Source organism: Melanostigma gelatinosum, assembly GCF_949748355.1.
Source record: "Melanostigma gelatinosum genome assembly, chromosome: 1".
NCBI lineage: Eukaryota > Metazoa > Chordata > Actinopteri > Perciformes > Zoarcidae > Melanostigma > Melanostigma gelatinosum.
Window position 1 is genome coordinate 17,794,621 of NC_136634.1, and position 20,117 is coordinate 17,814,737.

A 20,117-nucleotide genomic window follows, 5' to 3' on the forward strand; every position below is an offset into this window, starting at 1 on the left:
CAAATGATTTCATCAATAAAAAGGTTTGTGTATTTCACTGGTTCATAGTTGTACATAGCACACTTTGTTCCTCAGGATTAAATCCATCAGTGACTGGAGTGTGACTCAATCGTTCTTTATCTTACTTGGCAGTTTGCACTCTTTGCTGCTGCCATTACTGGTATACAATTGTCTTCTTGTCTGACACAAACTCATAAAAAGGTCCTTAGAAAAAGCAATCTACACATTCTTTGGAGTCACAAACCAACAACATCCTGATCTCGATCTATAGTTCCTTCCAGTTGATTAACAGGCCGACGCATTCCTGAATGTGTTCACAACTTGTCGATACTTTTTTAGATTGCCGGTGGCTTTTCTTGATCGTACCGTCATCTTATCCTCATCATTGTGCTCCCCAGGCCTCTTGTTCATGTGTATGAGCACTTTTACCAGCTCAACTTTAGGTAACCATGAAACAGGCCCCACCTTTGACTTCATCACACAGCTCCAACACAATATGTCAGGATTGGTGCGGCAGCAAAGGGGTCGGACCTGATCACACCCGGCCCTCATACATTGTTACATAATGCTGTTTGGAAAATACTAAATGCTAAAAAATAGTGCGGAATGAAAAATCGATCGAGATTAAAACAAATAAAATGTCTGCGAATCAAAAGACATCAAGCTAAGTGATGCAGATCAATCAAAGAAAAACAACTCACTTTGTTACGAGGGAAAAGTCAATAGCTCAATCATAGTTTTATTTTATGTCACTCTCACACGGAGCCATCTAAAAGATACATGTTACAGGGAGGAACGGAGACAGAGCTCCAGTATTTATCCCACTATGACTACGTCCTCAGTGAACTCATAGAAGGGAACCTCCAGGTTTAGAGGAGCAGGTCCCTTTCTTATCCTTCCTGAAGCATCGTAGTGGGAGCCATGGCACGGACAGTAGTAGCCTCCGAAGTCTCCGGCGTTGGCGATGGGCACACAACCCAGATGGGTGCACACACCGAGGACGATGACCCAGCGGGGGTTAATCACTGTCCTTGTCATGCTGGGGGTCACGGAGCTCCGCCAGATTCACACCCTCCTCTGCTGCGATTTCCTTCTCTGTGCGGTGACGGACAAACGGGCTTTCCTCTCCACTTGAAGGTCATGTTTTTGCCTTCAGGGATGTCAGCGAGCTTGATCTCAATCTGCGATAAGGCCAGGACATCTGCTGATGCGCTCATTGAGGAGACAAACTGGGTGACCACCGTCTTGGCGGCATACACACCAACCACAGCGGTCGCTCCAGTGACGAGGTAAGAGAAGGACCTTCTCGCCTCGCTGCTCTCCTGGGAGGACTTGTTGGGGTCCGTAACCTGCGAGGGTTTTAAGTTTTATTTCATGCATTAAGTGTCTGTGAGATGGGGTTTGAGGAATGTGCAGGAGTGGGGGTGGTGTGAAAGTGGCAGGGAGAGGTGTGAAGTTTAGGACAATGAAGCGTAGGACCAGGTGGGGCTTGTTGGACTTCAGCCAATCAGTGAGCTGATCGATGAGCTGAGGAATGCAACTTTGGGGGGACAAAGGGTTTGAAACTCTGGGGGGTTTTGAGATCTTCTGCTGGCCACCGAGGAGGCAGACCAGCCTTCTGGGTGGCTCGGATTGGATCTGACATTTGATTTTATACATATGTTTGTTTTGTTAATAATTGTGTGATTCGGTTAGTCACTGTTTGTATCTGTTTTTATGCTTCTTGGATGATAAATCCATTTGATTTTTACTTTAACCTGCTGTTGTGTTTTGGAGGCGATTGAGACAGCATGGCTGCAAGGGGGGGGGGGGGGGGGGGGGCGATTTCTCCCTGTGTCCAGAAGTTGTGGCCTTAACAGACCTCGGGGCGACGGTCGTCTGTGAAGTCAGGAATCTTGACAGACCGCTCCAACAACAGAGCAGGTAGGTATATGCAGTGGCGGCTGGTGGAAAATGTTCTAGGTAGGGCCATCTTTTCAATTTCTGCAAACATCCCAGTATGATTTAATGCAAAAAAAATGTAAGAATCAAACACGCATTATTACTTGGCAGTTAAATATTTAACATGTATTCCAACACGAAAACAATCAGTAAATAACACTTATATAATATAATCCAACATGTTTATTTTTTGAGATGCCCCTATGGACCTTGTTATATGAGGTAAAGATCAGGAGAAGTAAACATGAAGTGTAATTATGAATACTGATGTTAAATTAAGCTATGATGAGTTTTCACTGTTAATTTAACATCTCTATTACATGTTGATGCCTCCATGACCAAGTTAAGCAGATGAGACTGAGGACAACTATGTAGAAGAAAAGATGTTCACTTTGTCTAATATGTAGCGTGACAGAGTTCTCATGTTTCCTTACCTCCTCAGCCCTCACTCCCGTAACTGTCCGTGCTGGATCCGTCCCCATTGTTTTAAAAAGCTAAATAAATGATTAGCATGACGTCATCCAGCTAGCCAAACCTGTCTGGTGTACAGCTAGTGAAGCTTCGCATGTAGTCTGCTGTCTGATTGTGAGGTCAGGCTGATCTGATATCAGCTCTTTGGCTGCAGAATCTCCGCCAAAGTTCTCCTCTCAAACGGGTCTTGGAGGAGGAGTGCTCACGCATAGAGACTTCTCCTGACGAGAACGCGCAGCGAGGGGGGCCTGATCGTTCTGGCCCATAGCTGAATCTATTTGAGGGCGCTGATTGGCTAAATTGTATGTCACTCATTTATATCTTGAATCAGCAATTGGCTAAACTGCTTCATAGACCCGTCTCTTTTGGGCCAAAACGATCAGGCCCACAAAGCTGCGCGTTCTCAGAGTGTCGTGCACACAGACAGAGAGCACGAGCAGAGAGCACACAGGCGGAGAGGACGAGCAGGAAAAGCATATATTTTGCGCAGATATCATATTTTACACACATTACTGGGTACATTCCATAGTTCAAAAACACAAATATTGACAATTTGTATAATTTATGATTATTATAATTTTTAATTTTTAATTTTTTTTGTGTGGCTCATGGTGGGGCCATGCCCCATGGCCCTCTATTGACCAGCCGCCACTGGGTATATGGCACAGCTAAGGGAGCAGTACACCTCCCTCGATCGCCGAGCCACCAGCGTCAGGCGCTACGTCGACAAGGTCACAACGCACAACACGCCCAGACAAGCCCAGTCACTCGCACCAGCCCGTCTAGAGGGCCGGTTCCTATGGCACCTCCTCCCTCTCTGCATCAGGGATATCTCAACCTGCAGCCTCTTTTCCCCAATCTGCATTTCCAACCCACGCACATGCATCCCTTCATCCCAGCATCTTTTCACTAGCATAAGAAACATTAGCATAAAAAACAAAAACTGCTCCTTAATGTTATGTATTGTTACTTACATCTTGCTTACATCTAGTATTGTTACTTACATCTTGTATTGTTACTTACATCTAGTATTGTTACTTACATCTAGTATTGTTACTTACATCTTGCAAAAGAGATTTTTGTATCTCAATGGGACTACCTGGTTAAATAAAGGTTTTTAATTTTTTAAAAAAAATTTTTAATTCAAACTTATTCGGTTCGTCATGCCTACCGAACTGTGAGCCTCGTACCGAACGGTTCAATACCAATACGATATTCTCGTTACACCCCATATATATTGAATATTCTCCAGTGGAAAAACAACAGGATTCAAACATTCAAACAATTCTTTCTAAAATATGCAATGCAAGGCAGCCTATATATAGGTCTCACTCTCATTCCTCCAACCAAGCCACATTCATCCAACCAAAGGCAGTTTATCCTTCCAAGGCTCGTTTATCCGACCAAGGATCGGGGCGTCCCCTATAGCGCTAGATCAAGGTCTTGCTGATCCCTCCACTGGATAATACAGTTCGCACAAACTCCGTTGTATTTCGTACGGGCTCCGCCAATATTATATTTCATATATTGTATTTGTTTATGTATTCCTGTATACAGGCACCAGTAAACTCGTGTTGGACGCTTTACGCTCCCATACAGTGGGTGGCAGTATGCGCCTCAGCTTTCTTTTGGGTTGCGACCTACTAACAGCACGAAGAGGACCTCATGATAACATGGATAAGGGAAGGGACTGTTAGGTAAGCGCACTCACGTCCTTTTGTTCCAGTAACAACTCTCTCCAGATCTAATAAAGGCGCTGAATGGTACATGATCATACACAACGGGCAGCAAAGAGACGAACGAACGGGAGGAATAACCTGCGATACTTTGTTGTAGCCTGCGTCAGTAGCCGAGCGTCACAAATGACCTACAGTCTGTCTTTGGTGGTTTTAAACACGCATTTCAACTGGAATAAAGATAAGATGTATGGTTAGCTGTTTAAGAGCGTGTGCTTTAGGTAACGGCACTGTTAAACTGTGGCACGTGAACATGTTTAAGACGCAGCACCGGTGCCAAACACGGGAAGAATAGACATGCCCCCATCGTTAAAAAGTGGGGAAAGGTGAGCACTCTTCAGACAAAACTGCGGAAACAAATACTTTACAAGTCGTCTTAGAAACTCATCAATAGGAGACAAACCAGCCTGAACCACAAAGAGATGCAGTCTTTGTCTTTCCTCTGTTGAACTAGTATGAAAGATGTGGTCTACATGTTCAGCCACGATACTGAGAAACCACAATATAACTAACTCACAGAACACGTTGGTCAGAACAGGAATAGTTTGTAAGGCAAGGCAAGTTTATTTGTATAGCACATTTCAACAACAAGGTAATTCAAAGTGCTTCACATGAAACCATTAAAAGCATCAAAACACAAGGCAAAAGAAAAGGAGATTTAAAAACAATTAAAAAATTGTAGATGATCTACTTGTGCTGGTGACTAACGTGTCGTGAACAGCAGCTTTTACGCTGACCTAATCTTTTTCCGTTTTACATTTAAGGAGCTGGCAGTGGGGAACTGAGGAGTTTTTACACTATGGAGGCTTTAGTCGACGTCCTAAATGTGGCCAGCGGACTGTCTGTGACACTCAGCCTCTTCCTCGTCTTTCTGGGTCTTCTCTACTGGTGAGTAAATGCTTTATATCCCTGTTTGTGAAGCTGCATCACGGAAATTAAGTTAAGTTATCTACTAATGTATAACGCACGTTTTGTGTAAATTCAGATATTCATAACAGTCCCCATTCGGTTTGGCATGTTGGGCTTTCTGATAGCATTTTATGGGGAAGGAATATCTCAAAAGGCCGACTATAAACCAATGGCAGGATTATTTGGGGATGCATTTGCTTTATTTCTTTTCTCCATCAACACAACTCTACTCTTTGTCTTCAAGGTATTCAATTTACCCCTATTCAGTCCTTTCTCGATGTGGAATCAAACATCCAAAGCCAGTACCTTTCTTTGGCAACACATTCATGTTTCGCCAGGTAAGATATTGCTGCAATTTCCATCAAACTAAGAAACACCTCAGTCTCTAACCTTTTTTTTTTATTTATCTTTAACTACTGTTAAAAACAGATTTGAACAAGACATTTTACCCACTGAACAACATCGTCATTACAGGAATGCACCGAACTATATTTAATTGCTATGAAAGCAGAAGAAGAAACATTCAGCAGGTTCCATTTGAAAGCATTTATTCTCTTCAGTTGGATTAAGGTGTGTGAATGAACTCGGGGCAATCGGTGCACCTGTCAGCTGACCAATTCGCACACCTGTGGCTGCTTCCAGGGAGCTTGAGGATCATCTCTGTTTTTATGTAACATTAAACACTGATATTCCAGGTGTTTATGGTATACAGATGTGTCTCTGCACAGCACATCCTGATGTGATTTAGTCATCAAACAAGGTGGCCATGGCCCCTGGAGCTCCCACTACAGACATTTATCAAGCAAGTTTCAGTGTCTTAAAATGAGGCAGGGCTTTTGATTAACAAGTAAGCTAACAAAAACTAGCATATATGCAGCTCCCACAGAGTCATACAGCGGATTGACTGTCATACTGTTACCTCAACAGCCCAAATACCAATCTGTCTCTAACATGGAGTTATTTCTTTCTTATGAAGAGCTCCTCTGGTTCCTTTCTGATGTTTTGGGATGTTATTTGTCATATGTTGTGAGGTTGTTCTTTGTTTCATTTTCAGGGTTTTTTCAAACCGATCAATGATCTCATAAAGACTCATGGCAGAGTTTGTGGGTAAGTAGAAGAAATATTCTCTGCGTCAGCATCTGATGAAATGATGGTCTGAACATGTTGTTGGTTCTAATTCTTTCACACTATAAAATGAAATCAATACTTGCTTGGTAAAAACCTCTTGTAGCAACACTAAGATTGTTGGCTCCATGTGGTATATTCTAGGTATTATTTGGGCCGGACACCGGTGGTGGTGATAGCGGACCCTGACATGCTCAGACAGGTGATGGTCAGGGACTTCAGCAGCTTCACAAACAGACTGGTGAGGACATTAACCAAAGCATGCATATGTACATGTACACTTTCAGTATAAGCCCCAATGATGTAATGATAAGATGTCACAGTGTTAAAGGAATCATCCAGCCCTCACCTAGAAACACTAAATAGACTGCAAACCTTTTTATTCACCGCGGGAGTTTTCCTCGTTCATTCTGGTCGGTGTTTACATCCCACCTCAGGCCTGTGTGAGTGAGGCGCTCCAACACCTGGCTGAGCAGATCACCAACATGGAGCACAAACATCCAGACTCCCTGCTCATTGTTCTTGGGGACTTCAACAGACAAACCTCAGCAAAGAACTGCCAAAATACAGACAACATATTAAGTGTAGCACCAGGGACAAAAACACACTGGACCACTGCTACACTATAATAAAGGATGCATACCGCTCACTCCCCCGTGCAGTTCTGGGACTCTCTGATCACTGTCTGGCAGTGGTGTATAAAGTACTCAAAAGCCATACTTGAGTAAAAGTAAAGATACCTTACTGGAAAACTACTCCAGTAAAAGTAAAAAGTCACCTATTAGAATACTACTTGAGTAAAAGTCTTAAAGTATCTGATATTTATTGTACTTAAGTACAAAAGTACTTAAGTATCAAAAGTAATTTTCTGATATTAAATGTACATCACAACCTGAACATTAAATGAACATCATAACCTGTTCATTGAAAGTAAAAGTACAAGTAAATGCTGTTAATAAAAAAGCAAAGGGTTAGAATTGTGAGAATGATGAAGTTTATTCTTTTAAGTGCTGTGGCACCATGACCAAGGACATGGAGCTGTGTTGAACATAATTGGGTTGGCTGTGATCCATCCAGGAGCAACAATGTTCAACATAACATATTGTACATAAGTATACTTTTGCATCTACTATGAACTTATCATCATAATTCTCCAAAAAGCAATATGACACTATGAAGGAGTTGTAACAGTGCGTTTATAAGTCTGCTCATTCCGACTAGAGGATGTAGAGGACCAATGCATAATATTATGTTCAGCAAAACATATCCACTTGATGCATCAGGTCAGTGTTTAGAGAAAGGAAACCTGCCTTGTAAACTCCTATGGGCCTGATTTGAATCCTATGGGCCTGATTTGAACACAATAGGCAAGCTGAATCTGCTACCATCATAACTCCATCTGATCATCCACAACATGACTCAAATATCAAAACATGATCAATGCTAAAGCAGCACCGAAAGGAACAACCCAGTCATTACTTGAAACTGAAACATGTCCTGTTCATCTTCAAAATAAGTTGGTTTTTAAAATTGTGAGAATTCAGTCTCGCTCTTCTTGGGCTGAAGACTCGTCCTGCGATGCTAAATAGCCTTTCACAGGCCGTTGAGGCAGGTAGAGGTGTGTTCAGCGTCACAGACAGCTCGCGCACTGCTGCGAAGGATTTCCCTAATGCTAACGCTAATGCTAACGCTGCGCTCTCTCGGCTCCCGTCAATCCTATGGTGTGGTGGTTAGCTATAGCTAACGTTAGCTAACTAGTGCTGCACAACTGTCAACACTTCCTCAGCGCACTCCTTCCTCAGGGAATCAAAACACCGCGGCTTTGAGAGCACTTGTTTTCAATTGTGCATTAACGTGACGAACCAATGATTTAACTTGCTGCTAGGACCACTGATTCACCAAACCTGCTGGCTTGCAGTCTGTGTTCCAACACAGTCCCCGACGCTGCTCTCGTGATTTATTTTTTTCTGAAGATAGATTTGATTTTGTAGCGAGTAACGAAGGTTTCAGGGGAAATGTATCCGAGTAAAAGTATCAGTTTTCTTTGCAAAATGTAGTGAAGTAAAAGTAAAAGTCAACAGAAATATAAGTAGTAAAGTAAAGTACAGATACCCAAAAAAACTACTTAAGTACAGTAACGAAGTATTTCTACTTCGTTACTATACACCACTGCTGTCTGGTTCATCTTCTCCCGACCTACAGGCAGAAATTAAAATCTGCAAAGCCTGTGGTGAACACTGAAGAGATGGACCAACGAGGCAAAGCTGGAGCTACAGTCCTGCTTTGCCTGCACTGATTGGAGTGTTTTCGAGGCTGCTGCTACAGACCTGGATGGGCTCACGTCTTCTACTGCAGGTTTGATAAGCCTACTCTCACACCCCCCACCATCAAACAACCACCTACACCTCCTGCCTACTTCTCACCTCTTCCAACCGACCCCCCCCCCCCCCCCCACCGGCACTGAGGATCTGCGAAGAGGATGTGAGTCTGCTCTTCCACAGACAGAAGATCAGGAAGGCACCAGGCCCAGACGGTGTGTCACCCTCCTCGAAGTCTGTGCTGACCAGCTGGCCCCCATCTTCAAACAGATCTTCAACCGGTCACTGGAGCTCTGTGAAGTCCCTTCCTGCTTCAAACGCTCCACGATCATCCCGGTCCCCAAGAAATCCTCCATCACAGGATTAAATGACTACAGGCCCGTCGCCCTGACGTCTGTGGTCATGAAATCATTTGAGAGACTGGTGTTGACCCATCTGAAGGACATCACAGGACCCCTGCTGGACCCCCTGCAGTTTGCCTACCATGCAAACAGGTCGGTGGATGATGCAGTCAACATGGGACTGCACTACATGCTGAAACACCTCGACTCCCCAGGGTCATATGCAAGGGTTCTGTTTGTGGACTTCAGCTCAGCGTTCAACACCATCATCCCAGCAATACTCCAACCCAAACTCTCCCAGCTCACTGTGCCAGCCTCCACCTGTCAGTGGATCACAACTTCCTGACTGACAGGACGCAGCAGGTGAGGCTGGGAAAAATCACATCCAGTACTCGGACGATCAGCACTGGCGCCCCCCAGGGATGTGTACTCTCCCCACTGCTCTTCTCCCGCTACACCAACGACTGCGCCTCAGAGGACCCGTCTGTTGAACTCCTGAAGTTCGCAGACGACACAACAGTCATCGGCTTCATCAGGGACGCTGATGAGTCTGCGTACAGGCGGGAGGTTGAACAGCTGGTCCTCTGGTGTGGTCAGAACAACCTGGAACTGAACAAGCTCAAAACTGAGGAGATGACAGTGGACTTCAGGAGGAGCCCCCCAACACTGCCCCCCCCCCCCCTCCCTCACCATACTAAACAACACTGTGTCCGCTGTGGAGACCTTCAAGTTTCTGGGATCCACAATCTCCCAGGACCCGAAGTGGGCTCCCAACATCGACACTATCCGGAAAAAGGCCCAAGAAGTTGTACTTCCTGCGCCAGCTCAGGAAGTTCAACCTGCCTCAGGAGCTGCTGATCCTGTTCTACTCAGCCATCATCCAGTCTGTTCTTCCATCACTGTGGGGTTTGGATCGGCCACCAAACAGGACCGAAACAGACTGCAACGGATTGTCAGGTCTGCAGAGAGGATCATTGGTTCCAGCTTGCCCTCCATCCTGGACTTGTACACCTCCAGAGTCAGGAAACGTGCAGGAAAGATCACGGCAGACCCCTCACACCGTGGACATTAGCTGTTCCAACTCCTCCCCTCTGGAAGGCGCGACAGGACTCTGTACGCCAAAACCACCAGACACAGGAACAGCTTCTTTCCACTGGCCATCACTCTGATGAACAATAAATAAGTTATACTGCACTAATACCACCACTTGCACTATCGCCTCAATTCATGCCATTGTCTCTAGGTTTATGTTCACATGTGTGTGTGTATATATATATATACACTTTTTCTTTCGGATATATATTTATACTTATATTGTATATAGCTGTTAAATGTTTATACCTACATCCGTTCTACTTTTTTGCTGCCCTTTTTTATTCTTTATATATATTTTTTCTTGTTTCTTGTAAATTTGTGTTTGTACATTGAGAGCGGAGTGGAAACCGGAGACAAATTCCATGTATGCGTAAACTGATTACAGATGTTTGTGCATTGACTCTGTCTATTTGTGCAGAATCATCGCTTTGGTACCAAGCCCATGACTGACTGTCTGCTCATGCTGAGGAATGAACGCTGGAAGAGAGTGCGGAGCATCCTGACCCCGTCATTCAGTGCTGCCAAGATGAAAGAGGTGAGACATGAGTGGGTGCCAATTATTATCAGCCGGTATTCATTACGAAGAATGTTATTTCGTGGTCTTAAAATTTGCCAATTAGAAAGGAGCAGATGCAAGATATCTGATAAGATGTCTGATAACTCACTGTCTGTCACAGATGGATGGTTAGAAGTGTCACGGGGCATGATGGAGGACTCAAACGCAGACCAGGCACAGTAGCGTGAAGCAGGCGTTTAATTAAACACAAAGGGAATATTTACCACACAACAGGGAGTCCAAGCACAAGATAAGAGACGAGGGGGAAAATCCAGCGGGAAACGAGGCAGGGCAGGCAGACGGGGAAACCGGGAACAGGACGAGCAGAAACGGGCGGGTAGACATCAACACAAACAATGACCTGGCAGTGAGTGAGTGAGTGAGAGACAGGGGTTGATACAGTGGTTTGAACAGGTGAGGGGAGTTGTGCTGATGAGGAGGGAGTGCTTGGTTAGAGGCAGGTAACGGGAGTTAGGCTGATGCTGAGGGAGTGAGGAGGGTGAAGCTACACAAAGACACACAGAACACACAAGGTAAAGCCTGATCGTGACAAGAAGTGTGGAGTTGGATGATGTATTGTAAACTATTTAAATTTGTTAAGCCAAATTTGTACTTGGACAATGTATGACATGATTATAGTGAATTAACAGTTTCTTAAAGCCCCAGTTTGGTTTAACTATTGAGGAGGGTTATTTTGGTGTCCTGGTTCTGCTGATAAACATGTCTAGTTAATTGATAGTGGTGCTGCCCCACTGCTTGCAACTGTAGTAAATATCAGACCTGCATCATTTTGGAGATAGCTTCTCAGTCCAGGTGCAAGGAGCGGAGAGGACGTGAAGGACTCCTTTGTAGAAATGGGGCATATTTCCAAGGCATGTTGAGTTCATGGTCCCTGTGTCCAATTCGCTTTCCTTTCAAAACACAGTTCTGACTTTTGGAGGGTTTCTCATAAAGTTCTTTTTGTCTTTATTCATCACATAAAATATTGAAACATCTTGACTTTACAGTTCAATTGCAATGAGTGTCTGTCCTTTCCCAGAAACTCTCAGCAGCTGTGACGAGTATCACTGTCTTTTATGTTTTCCTGAAGATGGTTCCTCTCATCAACACGGCCACCGATTCCCTGATGAGCAATTTGAATGTCTCCGCTGAGTCAGGAGAGGCCTTTGACATCCACAGGTAATCAGACACGCAGCGAACAAAGGCTATTGGTATCATGGTTTAGTTTCCTGTCCTCATATCTGTGTGTGTTTTGCAGGTGTTTTGGCTGCTTCACCATGGACGTTATTGCCAGCGTGGCATTTGGTACTCAGGTGGACTCTCAGAAGAACCCAGACGACCCGTTTGTCCGCCATGCTCAGATGTTCTTCTCCTTTTCTTTCTTCAGGCCCATCATACTGCTTTTCAGTCAGTCAAATCTATTGGTGGATAGTCATTATTGTGCTACCTACTGCCACCCACCGGCACATAAGAGTATTTGATTACGTAGCCAGCTACTATGTTGCACATCCATCCTCCGACACAGTCGTCTATCACCTCAAATGCCGCAAGACCAACCAATATGGTCCACCTCAACCCATCTACCATTTCTGACCAGACTCGTACTCAAGTCCGTACGAACCCATCCGCGACTACTTAAGCTCAAGTTCAGCCAGCCGAACTCCCCCGCAAGATTCCCTGTTGCGGTCTCGGGCTCACCACCACTTTCACCATATCTTGGCCCGATCCGGAATACCCCCGAGTTTACTCGGCGCCGCCTCCACCGCTTCAAGCCGGATATTGAATAATCATCAATGACTAATCATAACTATCTGTAGATGAGTTTTTTTTCTTCTGCATAATAAACAGTAATACACATATTGTCACAAGGCATGATGAGGACTCAAGCGCAGACAGTCAGAGTAGGGGAAAAAGGTCTTTAATAGCTCACGAACAAAGACGAGGGGGGAAATCCGGCAGGGCCGACAGACTGGGAAACCGGATGAGGGTACGAAACAAAACAATGATCTGGCAGTGGGTGAGTGAGAGACAGGGGTTTAAGTAGTGAAGGAGGCAGAGTGAGCAGGTGAGAATCATGAGCTGATGAGGAGAGTGTGACTGGCAGGTACACTGAATGAACTGATTAGGGACAGGTGAAGGGAGTGAGGAGCTACAGCAAAACACACATGGCAAAGCCTGATTGTGACACTTATGTAACACAAGAAGACCTTTCACCTGTATTGGCGTGTGAAAGCTAAACATAAATACGTACAGGGTACAGTTTTTAAAAGGCACGAGCAGTTAATGTTTACTGTGGTTACTGCGATAAGAAAATCACTGTGTCACACTATTCAATATATGCAGGACAATGTGTGTCAGTGTCTGATGGGATATTATAGTATGTTGTACATTGTTGATTTGTGAATAGCTGAGTTAACATTGTATTTGAACAAACTGACAGTATTTCCCTGCGTCCTTATTCTATGCTTATTGATTGCTGAGTGTCTTTCAGTTATAATTTCTGTCATGTCTCCTGAAATGTATAAATCTGATCCACAGTATGTGCCATCGACTTGATGATGTCATGAAGCTGTGTTGTGAGTTATCTGCCAATCAGCAAATCCAGACCACAGTGAAAGGCTCAGGGAAGGGAGCAGCAGCAGCGGGCGGTCTGGCCTTCGCTGGAGGGTTAGTCGGGGGACCTCTTGGTATCGCAGTCGGTGAGTGGGAATAAATGCATGCAACAGTTTCTCCCACTCGTTTGTGTGTGCAATCATAATTCCATATGTTTGAAACCCTCTTACCCTGTAGGCGGTGCTGTCGGAGGCCTTCTGGGCTGCTGGCCGACCAGTGGACAGTTCAAACCGCTGCCTCAGATCATAATGGAGCTCAGTCCTCAGCAGCAGCAGCAGCTTTATGGTAGTCTTCTGGCCGTGCTGGGAGACATTCAGTGGACAGATTTGGCTCAGCTAACTGCTCTAGTGATGGGCAACGCCACCCTGAAGCAGCAGCTGACGGCGACCCTTCTCGGGTACATCTCCAAGGAGCTCCAGGCGCAGGTGCACTACGTGGATTAGTGTCTGTGGAAGAACTGGGATACCCTGACTCAGGGGTGCACATGCTCAGAAGGTATTTTGAAAATAATGTGAACTGTTTTTATGATGCTGAAGAGACTCTTTATCAAATCTGAAATCACATGTTGTAAATTTGCACAGACGCCATCACGGTCTTGGTTTCAGGTTATACGGTTATTGTGAAAACAGCTGTATACCTGGATTCATTTATTATGGGAAGTACACTCATCCGATGTAGGAATTATTTATTCCTCAATGGCACTGTTAATCATATAAGAGACATAGTGGTGCTGTTTGTGATAACGGTTTCATACAAAATGTATGAATTACATTTGACACACCACATGAAACATCACACAGGGGAGGAACGATGGAGCTTTCATCCTATCTTTATCCAAGACCGTGTTCTTTCAATATGAGAGCATCGCTCATTGAGTCCACGCTCAGATTAGGTACTGTCTTTAGCTTGATCCGGTAGACTAATTGAGTTTTTATTTTCTAGTTAGTATTGGTTTTGTAGAGGGGGCCGGGGACACTGTAATGGGAAAATATGTTATAGTATCATGTGATGTTTTAAAAAATGTACCACTGAAAGTGAGGAACACAGACGGACACAAAACAGCAGTCCTGCAGAAGATTTTAATTAGTTTTGAATCCAGGTGTCCTGGTATCTCTGAGATCAAATAAAAAGCTTTATTGATATAGAGGTTGTACTATATTATTCAGATTTGCTAAAATGATTTATTTGATCTTATTTTGGTGATAGTTTCTGAGTGAAAATATCATATTTCTATCCCCAGATCCGGTACTGTTGTATTCCAGTGTTATTCTGTTCAGTCCTTGACTGAGCTGTGCTTTTTTTGTTGTGCTTCAGACAATGAGTTCACTCAACAGGCAGTTACTCTTTGACTAGCAGCTCTGATCCAGTTTAAGCTGACCTGCCGGTGCACTCTGTCTCACTCCCACTCAACATTATCAGTTTACCAGCTGGTGTTCTAATTTGAGCGTGCACACTGAAGGGCTGCTTTCACAAAGACGTGGCATTTTGTGAGTGTTTGTAATTACTTGCAGCACAAAATGTATTTGTTGTCGTGTTTATTGTCTCTTAATGCTAATACCTACTACATAGACAACATCGTGCAGTGTCTCTGAGTTGATAATCATTTAACCTGCAACTTTGTTCATTGAAAACAATTATTTAGTTTGATTGAAGTTTACCAGCAGCAGCTATAGTAACTATCAGTGGTCGAAGAAGTTTAAGTCTACAGACGTATCAAAAGTAAAAGTACGGATTATGCATTACGTCTATTTCAGATATTATGTATAAGTATGTATTTTATGTTAATGAGTTAGGATTATCGATGCATTGGGGTGAGGGGTGAATTTTAACTATGCCTCATGATTTAATTGTTTACATTTGTATTAATAATCTGAATCTGCAAAGTTACTAGTAACTAAAGTTATCAAATAAATTGAGTGAAGTAAAAATGTACCTAAAATATTTACCTGAATATTTGTCTGAATGGACTTTTATCTGTTCACCTTTTTTTCTGGATGGTTCTCCTCTGACTCATCTCCCGAGTCAAAACCACACCCACTAATGCATTGCTGGTGAAATCCAGGGAACTGCCATTACATGTGAGGAGAACTGAGTTAACACTATCACACTGGATTAGTATTCAGGGTGGACTTAACGGAAATATAGCATCGACTGTCCTGTGCAATGGTTGGGAGTACTCGACATTCTCTGGTAAAAGCTTTGGATGGGACATCTTGGCAGGAAATTTAGAATAATGACAATAAGGGTAGAAATTACAACAAAATTCAGACATCAGTCAGAGTGAGAAGTGATGGAAGTAAAAGAAGAAAAGAAGATGTTACTTTCAGATTAAGGTTCGGACATACAGGACTCAATGACACGTTATACACATCATGAAAAAGACAGAGTGGGATAAATGTGAGATATGCAACTAAGAAACTGTTAAACATGTGCTGATAGAGTGGAAGAAGTTCAGGGTGGAAAGAGAGACTGAAGAACAGAGTGGTAGATACAGGAAGGGAGTGGAGCATCAAAGAATATAACTTCGATATGACGTTTATTTCTATTTGTTTCATTGTATTTATAAATAACATTGTGTTTAAATGATAACTGTCATAAAGTCATGATGTTACACACTCCGGTCCAGTAGGTGGCGCCTTAAACGTTGGTTTGTAGTCCGCCATTAAAGTGAAAGAAGAAGAAGAAAGAGGAGAGGAAGAAGAGGACTCATCTCCTGGCAGCCTATAAAGCTATTGAAGTTAGCTTAGCATGCTACCTGGAAACAGACGGACGGGGACAGCAGTGACCAACACAGCGCTAGTCAGAGCTTAATGAGAGTAAACGGTGTTTTTAACGGAGTTCGTCTGGAGGAAAGCTTTCTGTGTTTAAGTGAAAATGTCTAAACTAGAAATGCTGAGATATTTACTCAACCAGCGACTAACTGCGGTTGATGAAGAGATATTTGGTCTGTTTGAAAGAACGATAGCAGAGTACGAGGAGGAACTCGCTCGTTCAAAAGAGGAGAATAAGCGACAACGGGAACTTCTGGACGCTGTTTTCAACCCGGAAGTCCGGATACAAAGAGCACGTGGGTTCACTTTATTTCTTCTCTCAGTTCTCAAACACTGTTCATGCTCCGGCTGATAACTTCTAATGTAGTTTGGAGTGAGACTCGGTTGCAATTCGTCGTTTTCTTCTTCTCCTGATTTAATACCTGCAAACGTGTCGCTTTTCGGCGAAATAAGCCGTTTTGAATCAAAATATATCATCCACGTGAGTCGTCTAGATTAGAAAACTTTATTAATCCCCAGTGGGGAGACTCTTGCCACCCAAAAACTCACACAGACTACACAGTCCACAACAACACAGTACACAGCAGACAAAACATATTACAAAGGATAAATAACACCAGACAATGCCATATAAAACATGATCGACATCAGAAAGATAAAAAACCTCTAAAGGTGTGCATTAAAAAATCGGACTACTGCTGGAACGAAAGACGTTCTTAGTCGTTCAGTAGAACACTGAGGCATCCTAAGTCTCTCACTAAATGAAAAGGTCTCTCACTAGATCCGTAGAGTTTTTATTTTTTGGGGGGGTCTACTGGCCAGCCAGCGTTTCTCAGATTGGAGAAACGAGGAGACGAGGAGAAAATGTGATGTCGTGATCTTCGCAATAAAACATATTTGATGTGATGTGTCGCGTCTTGGCCAATCAGCGTTAAGATGACTACATCGTCTTCATTTCCCTCCGTTAAAGTTTAAGTTCCGTTACCGTTCAGACTTGTTGGGTTAAGTTAACGTCCCACTGTATGCGGAACTGTCGACGGCTAACGCTCATCATTATCAAGATTTAGGAGGAAAAAAACGTAACGTGATGAAACATGAATCCCCCTCCGTGTTCCGGTTCAGTCCACGCGGTCACTCATTAACATTAAACCGGAACAGCTTCTACAGTAACTGTAGAACGGCTTTACAGTAACAGTGGAAGTTAATATGAAGCCATCCAGTAACAGGGTTCAATGAAAACGAATCACTTTATTTTGTATAGGCGATGGTTCTCGCTACTGTAGAAATATGCTAACGGTATTTACAGGCATTAAACGTGTAAGTATAGAGTGGTCTCGTGTGACGTCACAGTTTAGCTGTCGGCCATGTTGGAGTACACACAAAGCCACTGGCATGCACGGCTGAGTCGCATAACCTATCGGTGGTGAACTTTTGTGCTGTCTTTGGTTGTGGCAGCAGAGCTGATAGACAAGAAATCATTCTTTCGTTGGCCAGCGGTCATTACACATCAAGGAAATGACACGAAGGAGCTATCCAAGCGACGACGCGAGAAATGGCTGTCACGCATCTCTCGACATATAAAGGAATGGAATTTGGCGTACACTAGAGCAGCGGTTCCCAAACTTTTTAGGCCGCGCACCCCCTTCTACATCCCGACCGGGTTCGCGCACCCCCCCCCCCCCCCCCATTAAAAAAAAAAAAAAAAAAAGACGCAACAGAGCCTTTTAAGCCTTCATAGCCGCATAAGAATCGGACCAATGAGAGAACAGTTTGCTCGCGCGTGGCATTTGTTTACAAGATTTAGTCCGCTGTTAAATGTTGCAGTGTGAACACAAACCGAACAAAGGAGCAACTGCAACAAAGCAAACGAACTGAAGGTGTGAAAACGCCCTGAAACACTGCAACAAAGTTTCAATAACTTTCAGTGACACAAGGCGTCACTTTTAAAGAGCAATACGGATGTGAAGACACACGCACAGGCTCAGAGGCAGATTATCACATTTAATTTACAATTAATGAGCGACTAATGTAGCCAGGATGTCTTCGGACAAAGCATCGATGCGGCGCGACACAGTGTTGTTGGACACCGGGATCATGTCCAACTTTTTTGCTTCTTTCCTCCCAATCATACATTCCACCATCTCTCTGGCAGCTGGCAAGCTCACGTCTTCAGTGATTGTGTGCGGTAGCCCCTTTCTCGCTATTCTGTAACCAGATATGAAGCCCGTAGTGCGTCATTTATAGACCAACACATGAATGAGACTCCAGTTGTTTTTGGCTGTTTTGTAACTCCTCCAATTTGGATATAAACAACGTAAGGGGCTTTTGACTTGCACTGGCATGCTTGGTGTTCAGGTGGCGACGTAAATAAGAGCTTCAGACTGTTAGCCAGAACCTCACTGCACACCACGCACTGTGGCTTTGGGGAATCTGCGTTGCCAATCCAAGTGAAGCCCAGACACACATACTTTTCATAATATTTCCTCTTTTTTTCCCAGTCTGATGCTCACTCTCGTTTCCTCTTTTTCACCTTGACTCCGCGATGGGCCGATGTGCTCCCGATTTGTCTGTGCTATCCCTTCCTCCTTCCTCCGTCTCATCTTCCTCTGACTCGATTTCTTCTCCCGGTCTCTCCCCACGCACCTCTCCGTTCCCCTCGCCTCCGATTCCTCTCTCTCTCTGTCCTTCTCCTCTTTTATGACTGATAGCTTCAGATGTCCCACCTGACAGTTTTTAAATTAAAATTACATTTTTTTTTTTTATTTAATATTATTACACCATCAGACCGCCATTACACTTTTCCTCTCGCGCACCCCCTAGAGGCAGCTCGCGCACCCCCAGGGGTGCGCGCACCCCACTTTGGGAATCCCTGCACTAGAGTATGTGCGGATCACTTTATAAGTGGTCAGTGATTTTATTTACAAATTCGTTTGTGAACAGTATTTAATAAAGGAAATATAAATTAAACTTGGACATGAGAAGGTTACCGAAGCTTCATCGGCCCGTGACAGCAGTCGGTACCAGAGACGTGTCGAGCGTGTACAACAGGCGAAACACAGAGATGCAGCATCAGCATTGCTTGATATGAGTTTAACGTCGGATCATGCATATGACAGCCCACCAGCAGCAGAGGATGAGGACGAGGATAAGAATAACCAAGCCAACCAGACAGACCTCGGTGGGGCCACGATTGCAGCAATGCAAGCTGAGATGCAGCGCCGACTCTCGGAAAATCAGAATTTGAAAAAGGAACTTTCCGATGAACGATCCATGTTTGATTCAGAATTTTTCGAAAATAATGATGAAAAAGTGAGATATTATACTGGACTGCCGGACTTCTCAACCCTGCAAATTCTATACCATTTTATAGAACCACACATCCCATATTCTACTTGTGTAAGGACTGGGGGTGTTCACGAGATACGTGTAGATGTTGGCGTAGTTTACCGATGGAAGATAAGTAGGATCGGCACTGAAACCATCTGCACTCATCGTATAGGGATCCAAGTTACCAATAACCTTCAATTTGGCCAGGTAGCGAACCTTTGATGCACTATCCAGTGATTCAAAGTATGGTATTTTCGCCGCACTTCCTTGTTTACTCGCCGCCATGTAGGATCTGTATGTACTCCAACATGGCGGACAGACCTCGTAACTAAGGAGATCGTGACGTAGGTGAGACCACTCTATAGTGAGGAATTTAAGTTTTAAAGCGCTCCTAGCGATGGATATTATGTGTTACAATATGTTTACTTGTAGAAGGTTTAAACTAAAGGGAGAGTTACTGAATTTGTTGTGCACTGTGAGAGAAACCAGAGAATTTATGACACCGCCATAAAGTCAGAGAGAGGGATGTTGCTGGAGTTTCTGAGCACAGCCTTCAAGAAGGGGGGTGAATTGGTCAAGGAAGTGGCCGACTGAAGTCCGACGGGTTCAGCCAATCACTGAGCTGATCGATGGGCTGAGGAATGTGTAATATGAGACATTTCAGAGACTTTGGAGGGACAAAGAAACTGAGTCCCCGGAGAAAATCAGACCTCATCTGGACCATGAGGCGGACACACCAGTCTGTCATGTGGTTCAGATGGGGCCTCTATTTCATGAAATATTACGATTGATAGTGTAATTCAGTTTGTAACTGCATTTGCATTTGTTCGTATATTTTTTTATTTTTCTCTGTGTATATAATTTATTGACCCTAGGGTCACATTGTGTTTTTTATGCTTTTAAATGTCTGCTCT

At 43.9% G+C, this 20,117-nt stretch overlaps 1 protein-coding gene and 1 pseudogene across 5 annotated transcripts; one reads left to right on the forward strand and one right to left on the reverse strand.

Annotated features, from left to right (window-relative positions):
* Positions 1-799: 799 nt before the first annotated feature.
* Positions 800-1,972, reverse strand: LOC306785010 (cytochrome b-c1 complex subunit Rieske, mitochondrial-like; annotated as a pseudogene). Its single transcript has 2 exons — positions 1,862-1,972; positions 800-1,349 (listed from the first exon to the last, which is right to left on the reverse strand). The product of its transcript is annotated as a cytochrome b-c1 complex subunit Rieske, mitochondrial-like (transcript).
* Positions 1,973-4,055: 2,083 nt separating this feature from the next.
* On the forward strand, positions 4,056-14,936 carry LOC306778017 (protein C19orf12 homolog). 4 transcript variants are annotated; one of them, XM_079269351.1, is made up of 9 exons: positions 4,056-4,109; positions 4,913-5,036; positions 5,302-5,395; positions 6,112-6,164; positions 6,327-6,423; positions 10,355-10,471; positions 11,583-11,671; positions 11,751-11,899; positions 13,031-13,174. In XM_079269351.1, the coding sequence occupies exons 2-9, from the start codon at positions 4,948-4,950 to the stop codon at positions 13,057-13,059; spliced, it is 717 nt and encodes a 238-aa protein (XP_079125477.1). In that variant the 5' UTR covers positions 4,056-4,109; positions 4,913-4,947; the 3' UTR covers positions 13,060-13,174. The 4 variants fall into 4 exon arrangements, with proteins under 4 accessions (XP_079125477.1, XP_079125476.1, XP_079125479.1 ...); XM_079269350.1 differs by lacking the exon at positions 13,031-13,174 and having other exon boundaries at positions 11,751-13,016; XM_079269353.1 differs by lacking the exons at positions 4,056-4,109; positions 4,913-5,036; positions 5,302-5,395; ... (2 more) ...; positions 10,355-10,471; positions 11,583-11,671 and adding an exon at positions 13,283-14,936 and having other exon boundaries at positions 11,789-11,899; positions 13,031-13,191.
* Positions 14,937-20,117: the final 5,181 nt, after the last annotated feature.